The sequence below is a fragment of the Canis lupus genome, chromosome 25 (genome assembly GCF_048164855.1).
Source record: "Canis lupus baileyi chromosome 25, mCanLup2.hap1, whole genome shotgun sequence".
Classification (NCBI taxonomy): domain Eukaryota; kingdom Metazoa; phylum Chordata; class Mammalia; order Carnivora; family Canidae; genus Canis; species Canis lupus.
Genome location: NC_132862.1, coordinates 6,766,227 through 6,786,063, shown reverse-complemented (window position 1 = coordinate 6,786,063; position 19,837 = coordinate 6,766,227). Strand labels below are relative to the sequence as shown.

The following is a 19,837-nucleotide window of genomic DNA, read 5'->3' as shown; positions in this document are numbered from 1 at the left end:
ACAGTAAAATCTTAACTTTTAACCCTTTCCAACTTTACACTCTGAACCTTTTCTTTTTTTTTTTTAAGGTTTATTTTATATGAGAGAGAGTGTGCGCACAAGTCCCACTTGGGGGAAGCGCAGAGGGAAAGAATCTTCCACAGACTCCCTGCTGAGCATAGAACCTGACACCAATGGAACTCAGGACCCTGAGATCTGGACCTGAGCCGAAACCAAGAATCAGACACTTAACTGACTGAGCCACTCAGGTCCCACTGAACCTTTCTAATTGGCTCAGGAAAAATAAAAAATAAAAAACATTCTGAAAGTTTTGGGCGTTAACACTGGTCCTAAGTAGAAACTAAGACAAGTTTTAAGGCAAAAAAAGCTTTTTCCTGTTTTACTTCTCTACATTTTCACCTTGACCTCCCTGTTCGGTTGTTTAAATTAAATCTAGCCTTGTCGACCACAATGCCCAAAAGACCAGCCATGCAGTAACACTTAAATACTATGAGTCAGAAGATCATTCACTCCTAAGATCTAACCTAATTAATACACAAAGCAGACTTTAGGTAAGCTCTATGCATTGCATCCCTCACTGTGAACATATACCCAGGATTTTTCTCATATGCAATTCCAAGTAACAAATGATTAGAACCACTGCTAAAGTTTTAGACAAAGACAGGCAGGCAACACCTATTTTTATGGAGTTGTGACAACCGTAATGACTATTCTCCCTGTGACCCTGCATAAATCCCTGGTTTATCAAAAGGACTTGTTCTATTAAGAAACACTTTGACTATAATGATGTGGAATCTATCAATGAATCATGTTGAAACACTAAAATTTCCATTCTGATCATTTTATTCTACACGTTAAGAGTGCACTGCATATGGCAGACACATCATATTCACTTAAATAATTTATCTCATTTTCTCTAGTTTTTCCCCCCCTTCTTATGAAACGAGTTTTTATTTCCTAAGGAAAACCTATTCCTTGTGTTAGGCTTGTCTAGTTGGGCTTAATGTTCTACAAGCCATTTTCTCTCTTTATTGAGCATTACTTAAATTTAAATTAAATTTAACGGCTCCTTGGAAACAACCAGAAAGCTCTGATCACTACCAACTAATTCCCCATTTCCACTTTTGTTATGAAAGAATGTTAGACAAAGAGTTACATGCTCTAATTTCAGATGCTGATTCCACAATAAAATCAGATGACCTTGGTATATCCCTTATTAAGTCTTACTTCTTTCTTTTTTTTTTTTTTTTTAAGATTTTTATTTATTTATTCATGAGAGACACAGAGAGAGAGAAGCAGAGACACAGGCAGAGGGAGAAGCAGGCTCCATGCAGGGAGCCCAATGTGGGACTTGATTCTGGGACCCCAGGATCTCGCCCTGAGCCCAAGGCAGGCACTAAACCGCTGAGCCACCCACCCGTCCTTTTAAGTCTTACTTCCTAAGTCCCCTCTATCAATCAAGTAAGAATACTTCCTTTATACACAAGGCTATTGTGATGCAGAACAGCTGAAAGACACCTCTTTGCTTTCAGAGACTTAAAAATAGGTAACTGGTTGGCCTGGTTAGCTTGATCATCAGTCAGTATGCTATACAGATTCTACCTTAATTCCTCCTGCATTTCCTCACACCCCACATACGCTATTAGTCATTTCTTTATGGCATTTCCCTAGCTGGGAAAAAGTCAGAAATACAGTATTCCAACAGTCTAGTGCTTTTGCATTTTGGAAACAACTGACAATAATTAACAAGGGTTTGCAAAATAAAACCAGAAATAAAGACTTGGCTGCTTGCTATTTTCCCAATTCATCCACATAAATTAGTAGTACGGGATGACAGGAAGGAAAGAATCTTGGAGGGAAAATGAAGATCCCAGAAGTGCAGCATCATCCTGTTTCTCCACATGGGATGGGACACATTTAGTGCTGTGTAAAGGACAAAGTATTTCTTGCCCACAAGCATTTGGGTAGATGGTATCCATCTACCTACTCTGGCTTTCTACATCCTTGATGATTTTCTATTTCTCCTACTGATTGTTGAGAGAAGTGCTGAAATCTCCAACGATAATGATAAATTTATCTATTTCTTCTTTCAGTTCTGTAAGTTTTGCTTCAGATATTTTGAACTTCTCTTATAGGTTTATATATATTTAGATTAAGTCCTTTTGAACTTATCCCTTTCAAAATGTCTGTCACTGGTAATATTCTTTGCTTTGAAATCTACTTGGTATGATATTAATATAGTTACTTCTTTCTCTTGATTAGTTTTTACATGGAATATTTTTTCTATCCTTTTACTTTTAACCTACTTGTGATTGTGTCCTCACATTTAAAATGGGTTTCTTGGGATCCCTGGGTGGCGCAGTGGTTTGGTGCCTGCCTTTGGCCCAGGGCGCGATCCTGGAGACCCGGGATCGAATCCCACGTCGGGCTCCCGGTGCATGGAGCCTGCTTCTCCCTCTGCCTGTGTCTCTGCCTCTCTCTCTCTGTGTGACTATCATAAATAAATAAATAATAAAAATTTTTTAAAAAATGGGTTTCTTGGGGTGCCTGGGTAGCTCAGTGAAGCCTCTGCCTTCAGGTCAAGTCATGATCCCAGGGGTCTTGGGATAAAGCCTCACATTGTGCTCCCTATTCAGCTCCCTACTTCTCCCCCTCTCTCTCTGCTACTCCCCTGCTTGTGGCTCTCACTCTCACTCTCAAATAATAAATAAAATCTTAAATAAAATGAGTTTCTTGGGAGCCAAGCTGCCTCAGTCAGGAGAGCATGCAACTCTTGATCTCAGGGTCTTAAGTTTGAGCCCCATGTTGGGTGTAGAGATTACTAAAAAAAAAAAAGAAAAAAAAATCCAGGAAATTTCTAAATAAATAAATAAATAAATAAAATGGATTTCTTGTAGACAGATGTTTTTCTTACCCAATCTGACAAGCTGTGCCTTTTAACTGGATGTTTAATCTACACCGTCCAATATGGTAGCCACTAGTTGAATGTGACTATTGAGCACTTAAAATATGACTAATCCAAACTGTGCTATAAGTATAAATATGCTGTAAGTATAAAATGGGTACTATATTTTAAAGAAAAGGTAACATATCTCTAATAAAATTTTAATATTTATTAAATGCCAAAATGACATATTTTATATATATTGTGTTAAGTAAAATATATATATATTTTAAGATTTTATTTATTTATGTATTCATGAGAGACACACACACAGAGAGAGAGAGAGAGAGAGAGAGAGAGAGAGAGAGAGAGACAGGCAGATGCTCAACTGCTGAGCCACCCAGGCATCCCATGTTAAGTAAAATATGTTATTAAAATTAATTCCACTGGGGACCTTGGGTGGCTCAGTCAGTTAAGCATCTGCCTTCAGCTCAGGTTATGATCCCAGGGTACTGGGATCGAGCCCCAAGTGGAGCTCCCTGCTCGGTGGGGAGTCTGCTTCTCCCCTCATGCTCTAATAAATAAATTTAAAAGTTTTTTAAATTAATTTTACCATTTTTTGTTTGTTTTTACTCAATGTGACTACCAGAAAATTTAAAATTACATATGTGCCTCATGTTATATTTGTATCAGGCATGCTGGGATAGATCGTTTACATTTAATGTGATTATTGATACCAATGGGTTTAAGTCTACCATCATGCTCTTTTTTTCTATTTGTCCCATCTGTTCTTTGCATCTTCTTTCTTCTTTTCAAGCCCTCCTTTGGAGTATTTTTTTCCATTTTATCCTCATTATTTGCTTATTAACTATACCTCTTTGGTTTGTATTTTTGTTTTTCAGTGGTTGCTCCAGGGTTTATTTTTATTATTTTTTAAATTTATTTATTTATGATAGTCACAGAGAGAGAGAGAGAGAGGCAGAGACACAGGCAGAGGGAGAAGCAGGCTCCATGCACTGGGAGCCCGATGTGTGATTCGATCCCGGGTCTCCAGGATCGCGCCCTGGGCCAAAGGCAGGCACCAAACCGCTGCGCCACCCAGGGATCCCTGCTCCAGGGTTTATAATATAGTTCTTTACCTTATGATAGTCTATCTTCATATAACATTATGTCACTTCATGTACTCTGTAAGAATCTTAGAGTCATATGTACTTCCACTTCCCCCTTCTTTTGTATTGATTGTCATATTTTACATTATAAACCCCACAATACGTTTGTTTTAACTAGTCAACTGTCTTACAGAGATATTAAAAAATGAGAGCATTTCTACTGCTCTTCATTCCTTTGTGTAGATCGAAATTTCCACTGTTATATTCTGTGTAAAAAATATCCTTCAATATTTTTTTTTAATACAGGTCTGCTGGTGATCCATTCTCTCAGAATCTGTCCGAAAAAAAAGTTTTTTTGAAAGATATATTGGCTGCATAAAGAATGTAAGTTGACAAGATTTTTATTTTCTTCAGTACCTTAAAAATGTAGCTATACTGTCTTTTGGCCTATATGTATTTCTGTCAGAAACACATTATGTATTCCTCTAGTACATAATATGTCTCTTTTCCTCTGGTTGCTTTTATTTTTTTTTCTTTATCACTGATTTTCAGCAACTCGGTTATTGTATTTTTTAGTGTGGTGTCTCTTCTACTTGGGGTATGCTGAATTTCTTGGATCTGTCAGCATTAAGTTTCCAAATTAGGAAAATCTACCATTATTTATTCAAAAAATTTTTTTTCTGATACCACCTACATCTCATCTCCTCTTTCCTTCTGAGACTCTAATTACATACTCAGAACGCCTGAGACGGTCCCTCAGCTCATATATACTCCTCTTTCTTCAGCCTTTTTTGTTTCACTTGGATGGTTCCTATTACTATATCTTCTACTTCACTGTTTTTTTTTCTTCTGTAGTGTCCAATCTGTTAATCCCATGTATTTTTTTTTAATTTTTTATTTATTTATGATAGTCACACACACACACAGAGAGAGAGAGAGAGAGAGGCAGAGACACAGGCAGAGGGAGAAGCAGGCTCCGTGCACCGGGAGCCCGACGTGGGATTCGATCCCGGGTCTCCAGGATCGCGCCCTGGGCCAAAGGCAGGCGCTAAACCGCTGCGCCACCCAGGGATCCCCATGTATTTTTTTATTTCAGATACTATATTTTTCATCCCTTAGAAGTTCAGTTTGGGTCTTTTACTTCTTCCATTTTTCTCATCATCATGTCAATTTTCCTCTAAACTCCTGAACATATGGAGTGTGTTTATAATATCTGTTTTAATATCCTTCCAGTCTATGCTAGTTCTGTCATTTTTGTCATTTCGGGGTATTTTTAGAAACTGTTTTTTCCCTCGTAATAAGTTGTATTTTCCTTCCACCTTGCATAATTTTTGAATGGATGCTAGACACTGTGATTTCATGTTATTGGGTTTTGTTATTACTAGAATATGTTTGTATTTCTTTAAATATCATTGGGCTTTTGTTCTGGGATATAGCTAAGTCACTTGGATCAGTTTCAAGCTTTCAAAATTTGTATTTAACTTTGCTACCACAGGTCCAGAGTGGCCTTTATTCTAGGACCAGTTTGGACCCACTTCTGAGGTAATATCCTTTAGAGGCCACTATTCAGTGCCTCATGATTTTTCCACTCTAACTAGTTGGAATATGAACTATTCTAACCACCTGTTAGCTCTAAGCTTTGTTCTGATTCCTTCTTTCTGGTGGTTCTTTACCCAGCCTCTGTAGTTTCTTCCTATCTACATATAGATCAGGGCTCAGCCAAAGATTTGAGGGGGGCCTCTGTACATCTCTGGAGATTTCTTTGCACAGCAACCTTCCCTTCAGTATTTTACTTCACAAATCTTGGCCCACTTTCACCTCCCCGAACTCTGAGCAATGTCTCCTCCACTGAGCAAGACTGTCAGGCACTGCCAGATTCTACTAGCTCTCCACACTCAACAGACCACAATAGTGAGGTGGGAGAAATCATCAGCTCATCTTTTTCATTTTCCTTATCTCAGGGATCTCTGTTATCTATTGTCCAAAAATTGTTTCATGTTTTATTTCATTTTCTAGTTAGGCCGAAAGGGTAAACCTGATCCATTTCATTCTATCATGACCAGAAGCAGAAGTCAGATCCATTTACTTATATGCCTAAAAAATTTCCATATATTTTTAAATTTATCTGATGCCTTATAAAACAACATTTAGGCCCTCTAAAAAGTAGAATCATCAGGCCATAAAGCAGAGTCATCAAGCTATTGGATCACAGAGGTTATCTAATGCAATTGCCAGGAATCAACAAATAATTTTTAGTGTTGATATCCATTTAAAAATATTCTCTTCTTGTTTCTTGATTGTGATTCTCAATCCACTTTTGCAACGAATTCCTCCTCTTTAACTCTGACCTCCTTCCTTTAATTAGATATTTCTATTAATAACTTATCACCAGACCCAGTAGGGAAATCCCCATCTATAATGTCCCTGGTGTCATCAGCCTTCCAGCTCCTTTTGCATTGACAAAGATAACCAATCCCCATATTCCATTTCTGAGAAGTTTCATTTTCTTACAGTGAGTTAAAAATGTCAGTCCTATCAACCAATCATTAGTCCTTTGAAGCTATACAGAATTTAACTATTCATCTATACATAAATCCATTCATGAAAAATGCTTGAAAGCCTATTTTGTAAATAAGCAATGTAGCCTACTCTTATTTTAGGAACAAGACCAGAGAAAGAGTAGCCTAACTGCTTTCTCCACATATTCCAAATATAGGACTTCTGGATTTTATTTTCCTTATAAATTATTCACATCTGTTTCACTTCCACTTCCAGACACTTCCATTGCCTATAAAATGGTAAGAATAATATGCCAATCACCTTATTTTGGAGAAGGACTTACAATAGCTTATAAAACTGACAGGAGATATAGAAAGAAAAGAAATGGCTATTAATGAAAATATCTATTTGAGGGAAGAACAGGATTGAAGAGAGCACGAATTACTTGCAAAAGAAGACTCAGAGTTCTTAACAGAAAAAAGAATTATGTATTTTTAAATGAATATTAATACTTAGGGATGTCTACTAATTCCTCATCAGAATGTTAGCTTCTCAAGGACAATAACTTTGAAAGCCTGAGAAGTACAGTACTTTGAAAATGGTGCTTTTCAAAATAGTTATCATCATCATGGACATGTGAATTGGTACCTGCTTTCAAGGTTAACATTCTAAACTCAGAAGACAAGTAAGCACTCTCTACAAAAGTTATGGGTAGGTGTGGTAGAGATAAAGTAGACAAGGAATATTTCCTTCTCCTTGACTTTTCTAAATAATGTAATTTCCACTAACTTTGCTTGCTAAAAATCCAACCTTTGATGGGCCAAAGGAATGGAAAACATGTCCTGATGAATGCTGCCTCTGTAAGGGATCTCACCAAATTAACTGCCACGGTAGACAGCACCGACTCAGCTCATATCTTACTCACTGCTGCCCTCTAGGAGGCTTTGCATAATCTACAACAAATGGGTTACAATGCCTGTAGAATAACTGACTCCTTTCCATTTAGCAGTGAGAGGCACAAGACAGCAAGAAACCACAAATCAATGTCTTCACATCAAAAACATTTAATTGATGGATACTTTGAACTGTCCTTGATTTCTATTTTGCTCTTTAATCTGGCTGAACTCTTTTTTTTTTCCTGTTATTTGATCCAATGTTCAAATATCACTCTTCTGAACCAAAAGAAGCAAGAATGCTTTCCCCTAACACAAGACAGTATCAAACATACCTTCCTTACCACTCTTTGTCAAAGATATTTTTCACGGAGTGATTAACTTCTGAAATCTATATTTTAGAAACCGATCAGTGGCAAAGAGAATGGGACTAATCCAGCTGCCCCCAGAAAAAAAACAACATGCTGGGCATGGCATATGGCTCTCAAATTCTATACATCTAATCCTAAGACAGGATCCAATTTAGGATTCTGAGGCAGTACAATATAGTAGATAAGACCTATTGCTTGGGTCTAAATCCTGGCTCTGCTTTACTAGGCATGTAACCTTCCAAGTTTCTTAATCTTTCTATGCCTTTGTTTCTTTACCTATAAAATAGAAATGGATAAAACTACAGTATATACCTCTAAGGTTTATGGTGACTATTATCTGAATAGAATACATAAAACACAGCAGTGTCCAACATAATGTAAATGCTCAATAGATGTTGGTGAGTTATTATTTGGAGGAGCCTGAGCTTACAAAATCAGATTATAGATATCTAGAATATCTGGTGCTTACTATATAGAGTATCTCAAAATCTTCCATGGCTGTAAAGTTTTGAGTATACCCAAAATATCAGGCAGGGATGCTTCTACTGGGCCTAAGGAAGGAAGCAGGTACTTAGAGGAAAAAACCCAACCCCATTCTCTTCTTTTGAAGTGAAAAATATTCTTCTAAAATAAAACAGGCTCTTACAAGTTTAAGAATGGGGACAGATTAAAGACTGTAGTGTAATTAATCTACTTAAAATTATTAGCAGGAGGAACGCCTGGGTGGCTCAGCGGTTGAGTGTCTGCCTTTGGCTCCCAGGGTCCCAGGATCGAGTCCCATGTCGGGTTCCCTGCATGAAGCCTGCTTCTCCCTCTGCCTAGGTCTCTGCCTTTCTCTCTCTCTGCGTCTCTCATGAATAAATAAAATAAATAAAAAATTATTAGCAAGAGCTGGGGGCCATAGCTTTCTCTCAACCCAGTACATCAAATATTTAATAATATAGCTTTTTCAGTGTCAGTTTAAAAAAATATCATGTATAACTAGGCTACTTTAGAAAGCTTATCTCTCATAACCTATGTGAACTGGAACAAGTACAGATGAAAAAGGAAGTAGAAATGGAAGCCCTGATGGAAATCCCAAAGTACTCCTTCATGCTATAACATAGTCAAAGTTATTAAATATTTGCTTAAACAATGTGAACTGCAGGGTAGGTGCCTTAAAGAGAGTGAGAGTGAATGTCCTCTCCCTCAGTGTCTAAATCTTCCAAACAGAGAAAGGTAAATCATCAATTCTTAGACTCAAAGGTACATAAAAAAAAAATCAACTGAGGTACTTGTTTAAAATGTGTATCTCTACCACAATGCCTCATACTCACTCAGGAGAACGGGGTAGGCCATCTGAGGACCATACTTCGAGAAACACTGAGATAATGCTTGATTTAGTTTCCATTTAATGTTCACTTACTGTTTGAATACAAAAAAGTACAAGATTACCTCATCATTGAGCCAGTTCAGATGGTTTAGAGTTTGAATATCTTTGCGTGTAATGGTCAAGCGGAATGCTTCACTCAGAACTTCATCCTGATTCCCATTACGAAATACATTCTTTATTTCTTTCTCCATTTCCTAGGGAACCAAGAGGTGCCAGAGATGAAGCATACATGGCTAAGACACATTAGATTTCTCACCAAGTCCCATATAATCCCCAGACTATATTTATCAGTAATCAACTGTTTACTTCTAACATTTTGGTTTGATTTCTATTCCTTCCAGTAATCTCCTGGGTCACTTCTTTTCATCCCATCTTGTCCTCCCTTATCAGCAGTACAACATTTCAGACCCTTCTTTCTTTTATTCCTAAGTCTGAAATAACCTTCTGCTATCAAATTTTCTAAGTTCACAAAAAAGACCTAATTATATTTCATATCTTTGGTCCACAGGATTTCCTAATAAATAGAACCTTTTCCAAAAGGTAGTAAGGGGATAAAGGTAGTATCTTTCAGACACTTTTTCCTAAAAAAATTTGGGCTTTTTAAAGGTAAATTATGGAATCCATCACAACTTTAATAAATGTGTTCTACTTACCAGCTATATGATAATTTTATAAACAGAAGAACAGATTACAGAACAGATTATCTTACAATATACTTAGACTTTCATATATTTTCCAAATTTTTATACTGATTTTATATTACTTAAAAAATACTAAGTCTCAACTTACTATTTGATGTCAAACACATACGTTAAAAGTAAAAATGTACATAAAATGAAACATAAATTTAATGTTTTTTTTCGCTAAAGCTGTGAAAAGCCACCCATAAGTCTTTCCTCAATTTTCAATAATCCTCTAATAAGAGGAATACAATTTAAATTTAAATTTAAATGCCAGGTGTTCTGTTATTTCTGTGGTTGAAGTTCATTCAAAGTATTTTTTCTAAACACACTTGCTAGCACAAGAGTCTGTAGTATGTAATTTACCTCTGTGATTTCAGGAAATTCATCTTCACTATCAGTTAACTTATGACCTTTCTTTTCTGTTTCTTGGGTGATTGTGACAGGGATCTCCTTTTCAAGAGGTACACGAAGATGTAGTTCTACTGAATCATGTACTGAATGTTCCTGTTCCTGCAATCTCTGCAAAACAGAACTTTAGAGTAAGTGGGATAAAGAAAACTACTCCTTGTCTACATACACTGAGTAGGACTAGCTGGAGAGATCAAGGATATACACTAATCATATAATGCTATGCCACCATAACATCTTGCAATTATAATTGCTTTGATCCCAAATCCAGGTAATCTTCCAAATTAGTTTCAACTTGGATATGCTATTTATTTACAATCTTATCCTCAATTTTTTGTTACCTGATTTTGAAGCTGCAATGCCAGTGCTTTCTGCTCTTCAATCTGGCGCAATCTCTCCCGTGCTCGAGAATCATAAACACTAGTTCTAGGAAATGAAAAGGAACATGACACAAAAGCAGACCACTGTCTTAGTATCATGCACATTGCACAATGAGCATTGAACATAAAGTCTAAAATCCTTACACTACACTGATATTTTAAGAGAAATATTAAAATATCACTAATTCTATCACTACACTGATATTTTGAGAGAAACCACATGGTATTATTAAAATTATCCTAATTTTATTGAAATGATGAAAATCATTAATTTACTGCTAAATCTGAACAGGTGACTTTTGTGGATATTTGTAAATGTGTAGTCCTTTTTTTTTTTAAAGCATGCTTCTAAGATTATAGAGAAACTGAAGCTTCATTCTAGAAACCCAAAAATGAGACTGAATCTCAAAAGAGCAAATAATATATCACTGAGGTTTTAATTCAAGTATTTATGATCCAAAATTAAAATATGAGTTAATTTTTTTTCTCTATAAAATGAACAAGACCAGGGATTTGGATAACTCAAAGTGAGTTACTGAAACTGGAGACTAAAAACTTTCAGTAATTTTGCAAATTCCAGAAATGTGAATTATTCAATAAATTAGTTTGATCATTGTGAAAATTGTGGCATTTATTTTCCCTTCTATGTAACCTAACTTTGAAAGTTTTCCAACTCAATTTAGTTTCAGCAGCTGTTATATATTTAATAAACCTGAGCATAGAAATGTTCTAACCCCAATAGAACTCTAAAAACCCAATAACTTAAAAGTTGTTATATAAATTTATATTAAATAGGGAATATTTGCTGATTAAATATAGGTAGGATGATCAGCTAACTACTTCTAACTGGAAAGGAAGTGATGGAGAAGGAAAAATGATGCCAAAAAATAACAACTTACAATTCTTTGATCCACAGCTCTGCCTGGAAAAAAGTAGGACTATGGGTGGGAGAAGAAAATGACAAATGAACAGGAGGCTTCTAAGAAAATTCAAATATTTTCACCAAGAAAATTTACCATTTAAACAATTTACAAGAATGCTTTTATGTATGCAGTAAATAAAAGGTCCTAAATTACATAAAACAATGGCAACTGGGAACTAAAAGAATATGAGTCATTTGTGTTTATACTAGTTTAAAAGATGACTCAAAGTTCAGCAGAGAAATTAACTGTAGCATAGCTCTTTACCTGCATGAAGAGACCAGTATGACGCGGAGGAGTACACCACTTGTCAAGATAATATGGTAAGCTATAACATTACTCCTCCCAAATGGTTCAGACTGACAGACTTATTAATGATTTAGTCAAATCTTGGACGACTTCTTGTCAGTCTACTTGAATCAAAATATATTTAACCAAATCATACTGAACACTGAAAATCCCCACCGACACAAGAGTCGATATCAAATTGCTAGTGAGCCAATGCATCACAGTGGAAAATCAGCAATACAACTCCACTCTAAAGATGAGCGACCAAATCCAATCAATGCAGCTCTTGCTGACAATCCAAATGAATAATGCTTAGCAGAAGCGTTACAGGCATGTTCTCTCTCGTAGAGCCTCTAGCTCTTCTCAAATGTCCTCATCTCCTCGCCAATCCCTAACTGAAGGATCTCCCACAGAAACAAACAGAAGAGTGAACACTTTTCCAAAGAAAACTTTTAGATACACAGAACAAGTAAACAGAGCAAAGCATCAAATTGGGAGTTAAGAAACCTGGATTTTCCAGAGTGGTCCCTGATTCACTTTGTGACTTTGAACAAGTCACTTCATTTCCATGGGTCTTAGTTTCAGATTTGTAAAATATGGAAATCAGAGTCCCATTCAGTTCTTCAATTGCTACAGTCTGTCCTAGTGAAGGAAAGGACTCAAGAGACTATTCCTGGGACGCCTGGGTGGCTCAGCAGTTGGGTGTCTGCCTTTGGCCCAGGGTGGGATCCCAGGATCTGGGATTGAGTTCCATATCGGGCTCCTGGTAGGGAGCCTGCTTCTCCCTCGACCTGTGTCTCTGCCTCTCTCTGTGTCTCTCATGAATAAATAAATAAAATCTTTAAAAGAGAGAGAGACAGACAGACAGACTATCCCTTTCTCCTTTGCCTATCTTTTGAGAATCAGTATTCCCAGTCATCCTTAGGCTGGGATTTAACAATGAACATGCTATTCTATTGCCTCCACACTGTCACTGAGGTTAATAAGGGGAAAACATATGATAAGCAGCCTACACCCTTGGCACAGTGAACACTGATGTAACAACGATAAAAAGCCACAAAGATCAGTGGTAGCACTGTGAGGGGCTTAGTGTGTGATACTAAAAACAAGTGAACATGAAAACACATTTATTGCACAATATAAAGAAGTGACAAGAATTCCCCAGAATTTAATGGTATTAGATCATGCTATTGAAATTTATCTGCTTCTTTTATTAGACCATAAACTTAATGAGGATAGGAATTTTTGTGTTTCGTATTTACTACCGTATCCTCTGCACCAAGAATAGTGCCTAGTACACAGCAGGTACTCACTCCTCATTGAATAAATGAATAATTTAAGGGAAAAGTACTTCTCTTCAATGGATCAAGGTATTTGCTGGCTTAGGTAGGTAAAATGCAAGGGAAGAAAGCAAAATCTTTGGCTTTTCAAAGAGATCATACATTATTTTTCATATGATTGAAGCACACAGTAATAACTAAAACAACTTATGAGCACCCGCTCAGTGCCGTGTGAAATTATGCTCTAGAGGTTTTATAGTAGTTTAGCCTCATGATAATTCTCATACTAGTTATACTCAACAGACTATTTAATAAGGAATTATTACTCATAGTATAGAGCAAAGGAAATTGAGGTTCAGAGGATAATCTTTCTTGGAAGTCAGAATTAGAAACTATATGCATCCAATTCCAAAGACTGTGCTTTCTACTCTTGCAATGCACCTTTCAATAAACCAAAGCCTTAAACCAACAGGGAGATGATGAGTACCTGAGCTACTCAAGAGAGCATTTCAGGATTTCAAGAAAATGCATGTTTTATTTACTAAGTACCCATCATCTGCCAGGCATTATGATCAACACTAGGTGATCAGTGCAAAGGTATTAGTAATGAACAAGATATAAGGATAGAAGTACTAGAGGAAAAGGCTAATGGTATCTAGAGAAGTCAGAGAAACGTCTTGAGAAAAAAAACAACACCCAAGTCAGATTCTGTAAAGCAAAACAATAATTTAAGAAGTAGACAAGGACAGAAAGGAAATTTCAAGAGTTAGAATCAGCATGTATAACAGTACAAACACAGGAAACGACATGGCATATTCTGGGAAATAATAAGGGCAGATCTTCCCTGCTAGAACTTAACCAAGAGGCAGTGGTGGGAGATTAAGAATAAAGAGCCAATAAACCAAGCCTTGGGAGAGGGGGGCTCCAACTTCGATAAACAGTATTATTCAATCAGCCTTACCCAACAGACCATTTTTCCCTCCATCTCATTCTTCAGGCATCACTATGAGAAATCTTCCATAAAGGAAAGGCACACTGAGTAAAAAACCATAAAGAACTAAAAGCACTCTTTACATGAAATCGACTTTTTCCCAAGAGGGAATACCTACTTTTGCATAGTACATGTGAAAACACTTTTATAAGTGTTTTTCGTGTATTTTAACCTCCACAGTAAATACTAAGGTATTAATATTGGCATTTTCATTGATAAGGAAACTAAGGTTTAGAAAAGTAACTTGTCTGAAGTTACATGATGCCTGGACAAGAGCAGAATCTAGGTCTGACTCAAGAAAATAAATTTATAAAGAGTAAGAACTCCAGGGCAGCCTGAGTGGCTCAGCGGTTTAGCACTGCCTTTAGCCCAGGGCATGATCCTGGAGACCTGGGATTGAGTCCCACGTCAGGCTCCCTGCATGAAGCCTGCTTCTCCCTCTGCCTAGGTCTCTGCCTTTCTCTCTGTGTGTCTCTCATGAATAAATAAACAAAATCTTTAAAAAAAAAAAAAAAAGGAGTAAGAACTCCATACTATAAAATCTCCTTAAGAAACTATAACAGAGAATTTTTCTTTAAATATCTAAAATTCAGGACATATAGGAGAGCTGCAAAGAGGTACACAAGCTGAAATGAACAAGAACATTTCATTATTTCTAACTTCCTCAATGAAAAACTGATACTATTATTCCAACAATTGAATTGCTAAGGTACAGAAACAGCAATGGCAAAGAAATTGCAATCTAAGTAAATCTACTGAATTACAGAGAAAAAAGTTTCATGTAGAAGTATTATATAAAAGATCATACTTGAATTGAGACTTCAAAGATAAGAAAAAGACTCCTGCTTCTTTAGATAGACAAGTTGAGGTAGGGGGTACATACCAGGCTAAAGGAACACTGACTATGAACATAAGTAAGTACATATCACATTCTAGTTCAGCATGTAATAAAAACATGAAAGAGCCCCATCTTCCTATATGGCTCTTCCTCTCACCTCTATCATGACTCTCCTCAAAAGTCACTTATCAGACTTTCCATGACCATCCACATAAACATCCACGTAAACCCCAGTCTCTATGTTACTCTGCTTTATTTTCCTCCACAGCATTTATTACTACCGGACATATATATTTATTTGTTCACTATTTGTCCCCCATCTCTTTCCTTACACCCCGTATAACCAGAATGTAAGCTCCTTGAGTGCAAAGCTTTCATTTTATTCACTGCTATTATCCCCAGTGTCTGTATTAGGACCTAGCACACACAGGTTATCAACTAAAAAGAAAACAGCATGTCAAGAATGTCCTTTTTCTAAAGCTTACCTGGGATTTGGAGCCTGGGAATCTTTCACTTTGAGTAAAATCACAGAGTCCGATCCTAAAAAAGAAACAAAGAGCATATCATTATTAATAAAATCCTACATAGTTAAACACTCTAGAGGTCTGTAGTCTAAGTTCCCATACTTTGTCATATTTTATTTTCATAAAAATAATGCAATATAAGGACAAAGGCAGGATGGAAGAGAAAGAGAGGCAGGTCCATTTTCACCAAGCCAGAAATAGGGCCCAGTGAAGAGCTTGCCTCACAAAGAAAGCAGTTGTTCTAAAATACAAATATATATGCCCTTCATCATTTACTCTTGGGCTGTGCTTGATTCCTGTGCTGCTTCTTTCTGTTTCTGGGAAACAAGAAGAAGCCAAGATTTCTCAAAAGTCTTTGTTCATGAACTACCATGAGACTGAATAAGGTGAAGGCGAGGGGGTGGGGGAGGGAAGGCAGAAAGACAGAAAGGAACAGGTACAAAATTCTACCATTCCATCATTTATTTTCAGAGTTGATAAAGGCAGGAATCCTTCTAAAGGATCGTGTCCTAATGAAGTTCTAATGATTAGAATTTCATTTAAAATATTTATTAAATGGTACGAGAAAAGTAGGCAAACACTTCAATGTACTATCGTATGTTTGTTTCAGTTTAGTTTCATTTTTTTTTTTTTTAAGATTGTATTTATTTACTCATGAGAGACACAGAGAGAGAGGCAGAGACATAGGCAGAGGGAGAAGCAGGCTCCATGCAGGGAGCCCGATGTGGGACTCGATCCCTAGTCTCCAGGATCACGCCCTAGGCTGAAGGTAGCGCTAAACCGCTGAGCCACCGGGGCTGCCCTAAAGGCTTTTTTTAATGGTAGTTCCCAGTAAATTATCTCACAAAATTTTATAAAGGTTTCCATGAATACAAGTAGCTATATATATAATGAGGACATCAACGATTTTAATCCTCAAGTGAAAATTTTAAGTAAGTGAGGAATAGCTTAAAAAAGAATAATCAAACCATCTGAGGGAGGGAAGAACTTAGAGATTGATCTATCAAAATATCCCTAATGTATAACCACTTAATCTAAAACTGTTTTTTTTTTATTTTTTTTTATTCATGATAGACACAGAGAGAGAGAGAGAGAGAGAGAGGGGCAGAGACACAAGAGGAGGGAGAAGCAGGCTCCATGCCAGGAGCCCGACGTGGGACTCAATCCCGGGTCTCCAGGATCGCGCCCTGGGCCAAAGGCAGGTGCTAAACCGCTGTGCCACCCAGGGATCCCCTCTAAAACTGGTTTTAAGCTATATACCTAAATATATACTATCATAAATACACATAACACATAACCAAAGAAGGGGAAAACTAAGCAAACAAAGAAAATTATCATAGAAACCCTTCATTAGCTAGAGTGCTAACTAGAGTAGATATTTTGGTTCGCTGAAAATTAGGTGGAAAATCTTTTGTTTCCAAAATTTGCTGATGACCATTCTAAAATGCACCAACGTACTATACAGGTCTTGTAATTATTACCAGGTTAATAACTTATACTTCAATACTTAATTGATGTTACAAAACTTTGAGAACTTCAGAGTACTTAATGGCCATTGTAAAGTACTAGAAACAGAGAAAGTACTGAAGTAATTGGGCTGACATTACTGACTGTAGACTCTGCTCAGGAAGTTAATCTTCTAGATAAAAATATATGAAATCATTTGCATCTCTGTAAGAAAAAAGCAAGTTACTTGCAAGGTGTAGTTTATTTGTAGTATGGCTAACTGAATTATCCGTATTTAAAGTTTCTTATATGTTAATTAAGTTACATGCATATTACAACCTTGCCTATAATTCACATAAACCGTTAACTGGCTATTAGGATTGAAAATATACAAAACCAATTTTACCTTCTGATTGTGTATTTGAAGCTGGTAAGTTATCTGGCTGATATAGAAGAGAGTGATGATGTTGGGGTTGATGGAGAGGCTCAGAATCTTTGGATCCAAATGCAATATCTGGGGCATAAGATGATAAGGAATATACATTGTGGGACAGTTGCTCCTGGGTAGTTAAAATGCTGGCAGATCCAGATGATGAAGTATCAGAGCCAATGATCTGAGCTGCACAGGAGTTTCCATTTTTAAACAGTGGGTCTTTCAAAGTATTCTTACTGGAACTAAGACATCGAGACCTAGCAAGAGAAAAATACAAAATTCAGTATCAAATAACAAAATGCAAAATTAAATTCATTTGAAATATGTTTCTGTGACTCACAGATGTAAAGGAAAATGTGTGGTAGGTTTGGCTACAGAAAACTGTTTCCCTGTGACCATCTGTAGCAGCTGTCTGTAAATCTCTCTTTCTTCTTCTTGGACTGTCTATAAAAGAAAGAAAAAAATATTAGACACATCCAGTGAGGCAAGTTTTTTTCAAAGCAGTATCTAGACCCCCAGAAGTTCTGCTAAAGTTTAGGTAGAGTCCCTCAAGATAATTAAGAATTATCATTAGGGATATTCTAGAAAAGTTGTAAAAGGAGTTAAATGAAATGCCATATACTTTGGAAAATTATGGGACACATGTAAGTAAATAACAGTGCAGAGAAACTATAGGACATGAAACCAGAAGGCCAGTAGGCAATCACTTTTGAGTCAACTGATAGCATCCCAGAAACAAAACATTTGAAGATCTTTCAATTAGGATTCCAACAACCCCTATGATTCTTGGCATCTACTAGAAAAAACCACAAGGAAGTAACCAGAATAGTCAGAATCAGAGTGGGACACCTTGCAGTTTTCCAGCCTACCCAATTTTTCAAAGTATCAGTATTTTCCAGAGATGGATTTCCACCTCTAGTATTTACTCTTTTTCCTAAGCCCCACTACTGAATTCAGGGAAAAGCACGTACTTCCTAACATTCATTCATTTGCTAACTTGAATACTCACTAGAGATACTGCGCTGACTAAAATAAAATTCCTGTCCTTATGGAGCTTACATTACAGTTAAAGGGAATGGCAAACAAGACTGACTAGTCAGCTAGTATGAAAAAATTAAAGATGAGGGAATAGAAAGTGATGGAGGGGAAATAACAAGTAAAAGCACTCTAAAAAGGTGATGATTCAAAAGAAACCTGTATCAAGAAAGAGGTAAATCACAGAAATTTATAAAAGCGTATTCCAGGTAGAGGAATAGCAAATGGACACGCCCTCAGACAGGTATGTCCTTGATGTGTGCAAAGAAGAGTAAGGTCAGTGTGAATTAGAAGAGCAGTTAAGAAATGAGGTCACTTAGCAGAGAACTGGATTACATAAGGACTTGTAATCACAGGAAAGCATCTGTTCTATACTGATCCCCTGAAGCAATGGGCTGCATTCACTAAATAATATGCCCTGGTCCTTAAAAAAAAAAACAACGAAATCTTATATAAGTTTAATACAACCACCAGTCTTCACGAAATAATTTTAATACTTTGTGCTGGGGCTAGCAGCATCCTGCACTATGACATTTCAATATGTGCATAACATTTTATTCAGTTATAAATGTTAAAAGCAGTATGAATTAAGCAATATTTATGCAAATGCAAACAGACTCTATTTTTTCTTCTTGATCACATATTAAATTGCTACATACTAAACTTCACATTGTCACTATAATGTTACTGATCTAACAAGATTCACCTTGAACAAAGAAGCATGACAACTCCTTATGAAAAAGAGCTAAACTTAATTTGAATAGATGAGTAATAAAGTAGAATTAATTAAACTTTTGGTGGAAAAATAGACCCAAGAGAAAAAACAAGTTGCAATTTTCTATACGAATAAAATAAATTCCATTATTTTACCCCTTATACATTAATAATATATTTAAGATAACAGCAGCTCTTTTTTCTAGTGTTTGTGAAGAGACGGTGTACAGTATTGGGCAGGCACTTCAATGATAGCACAAAAGTGATAACGGTGAGCAGGTAAACACTGATATCAATTACCAAATCTGTAGTTTTTGGCTATTGTACTGAGGAAGCCATAAGCATCTGAGGGATAAATTTAAAAACGATAATTAAAATAAATGCCTTTTATTAAAACCTAAATTTGCTATTACAAAGGTTCTTTAAGTAGACAGTGTGAAGAATGAAGCATCATTACAGATTATTAGATTTTAAGAGATTGCCAGGCAACTCCATAGTGATCTATATACAGGAAAGCTGTGTTATCTAGTACTTTAATGACTGACATTTTTGAATACCCCTCAATGTAAATTTTGGCCCCACTTTCCCACTACACCAAATAACCTAATTCATAACCAACATACAATAGGATTAACAGGAGTGGTAAAATAAAGGGAGTAAAGGCAAACCAAAGGAGTAATACCACTTGGATCATGGAAATTAATTCTTTTTTTTTTTTTTTTAAGATTTTATCTATTTGAGAGAGAGAGACTGAGCACACGTGTGCGAG

At 36.4% G+C, this 19,837-nt stretch overlaps 1 protein-coding gene across 8 annotated transcripts in view; it reads right to left on the bottom strand.

The window, feature by feature from the left end:
• The window catches only part of SENP1 (SUMO specific peptidase 1), a 56,030-nt gene that overhangs the window by 12,918 nt on the left and 23,275 nt on the right, over positions 1–19,837 (bottom strand). For all 8 annotated transcript variants that reach the window (XM_072798163.1, XM_072798165.1, XM_072798159.1 and 5 more), the window contains 7 exons: positions 17,660–17,763; positions 17,293–17,576; positions 15,402–15,456; positions 11,499–11,537; positions 10,561–10,645; positions 10,175–10,330; positions 9,191–9,322 (listed from right to left, as the gene is read on the bottom strand). In XM_072798163.1, coding sequence (XP_072654264.1) covers positions 9,191–9,322; positions 10,175–10,330; positions 10,561–10,645; positions 11,499–11,537; positions 15,402–15,456; positions 17,293–17,576; positions 17,660–17,763 — 855 coding nt within the window. The remainder of the gene's footprint in view (positions 1–9,190; positions 9,323–10,174; positions 10,331–10,560; positions 10,646–11,498; positions 11,538–15,401; positions 15,457–17,292; positions 17,577–17,659; positions 17,764–19,837) is intronic.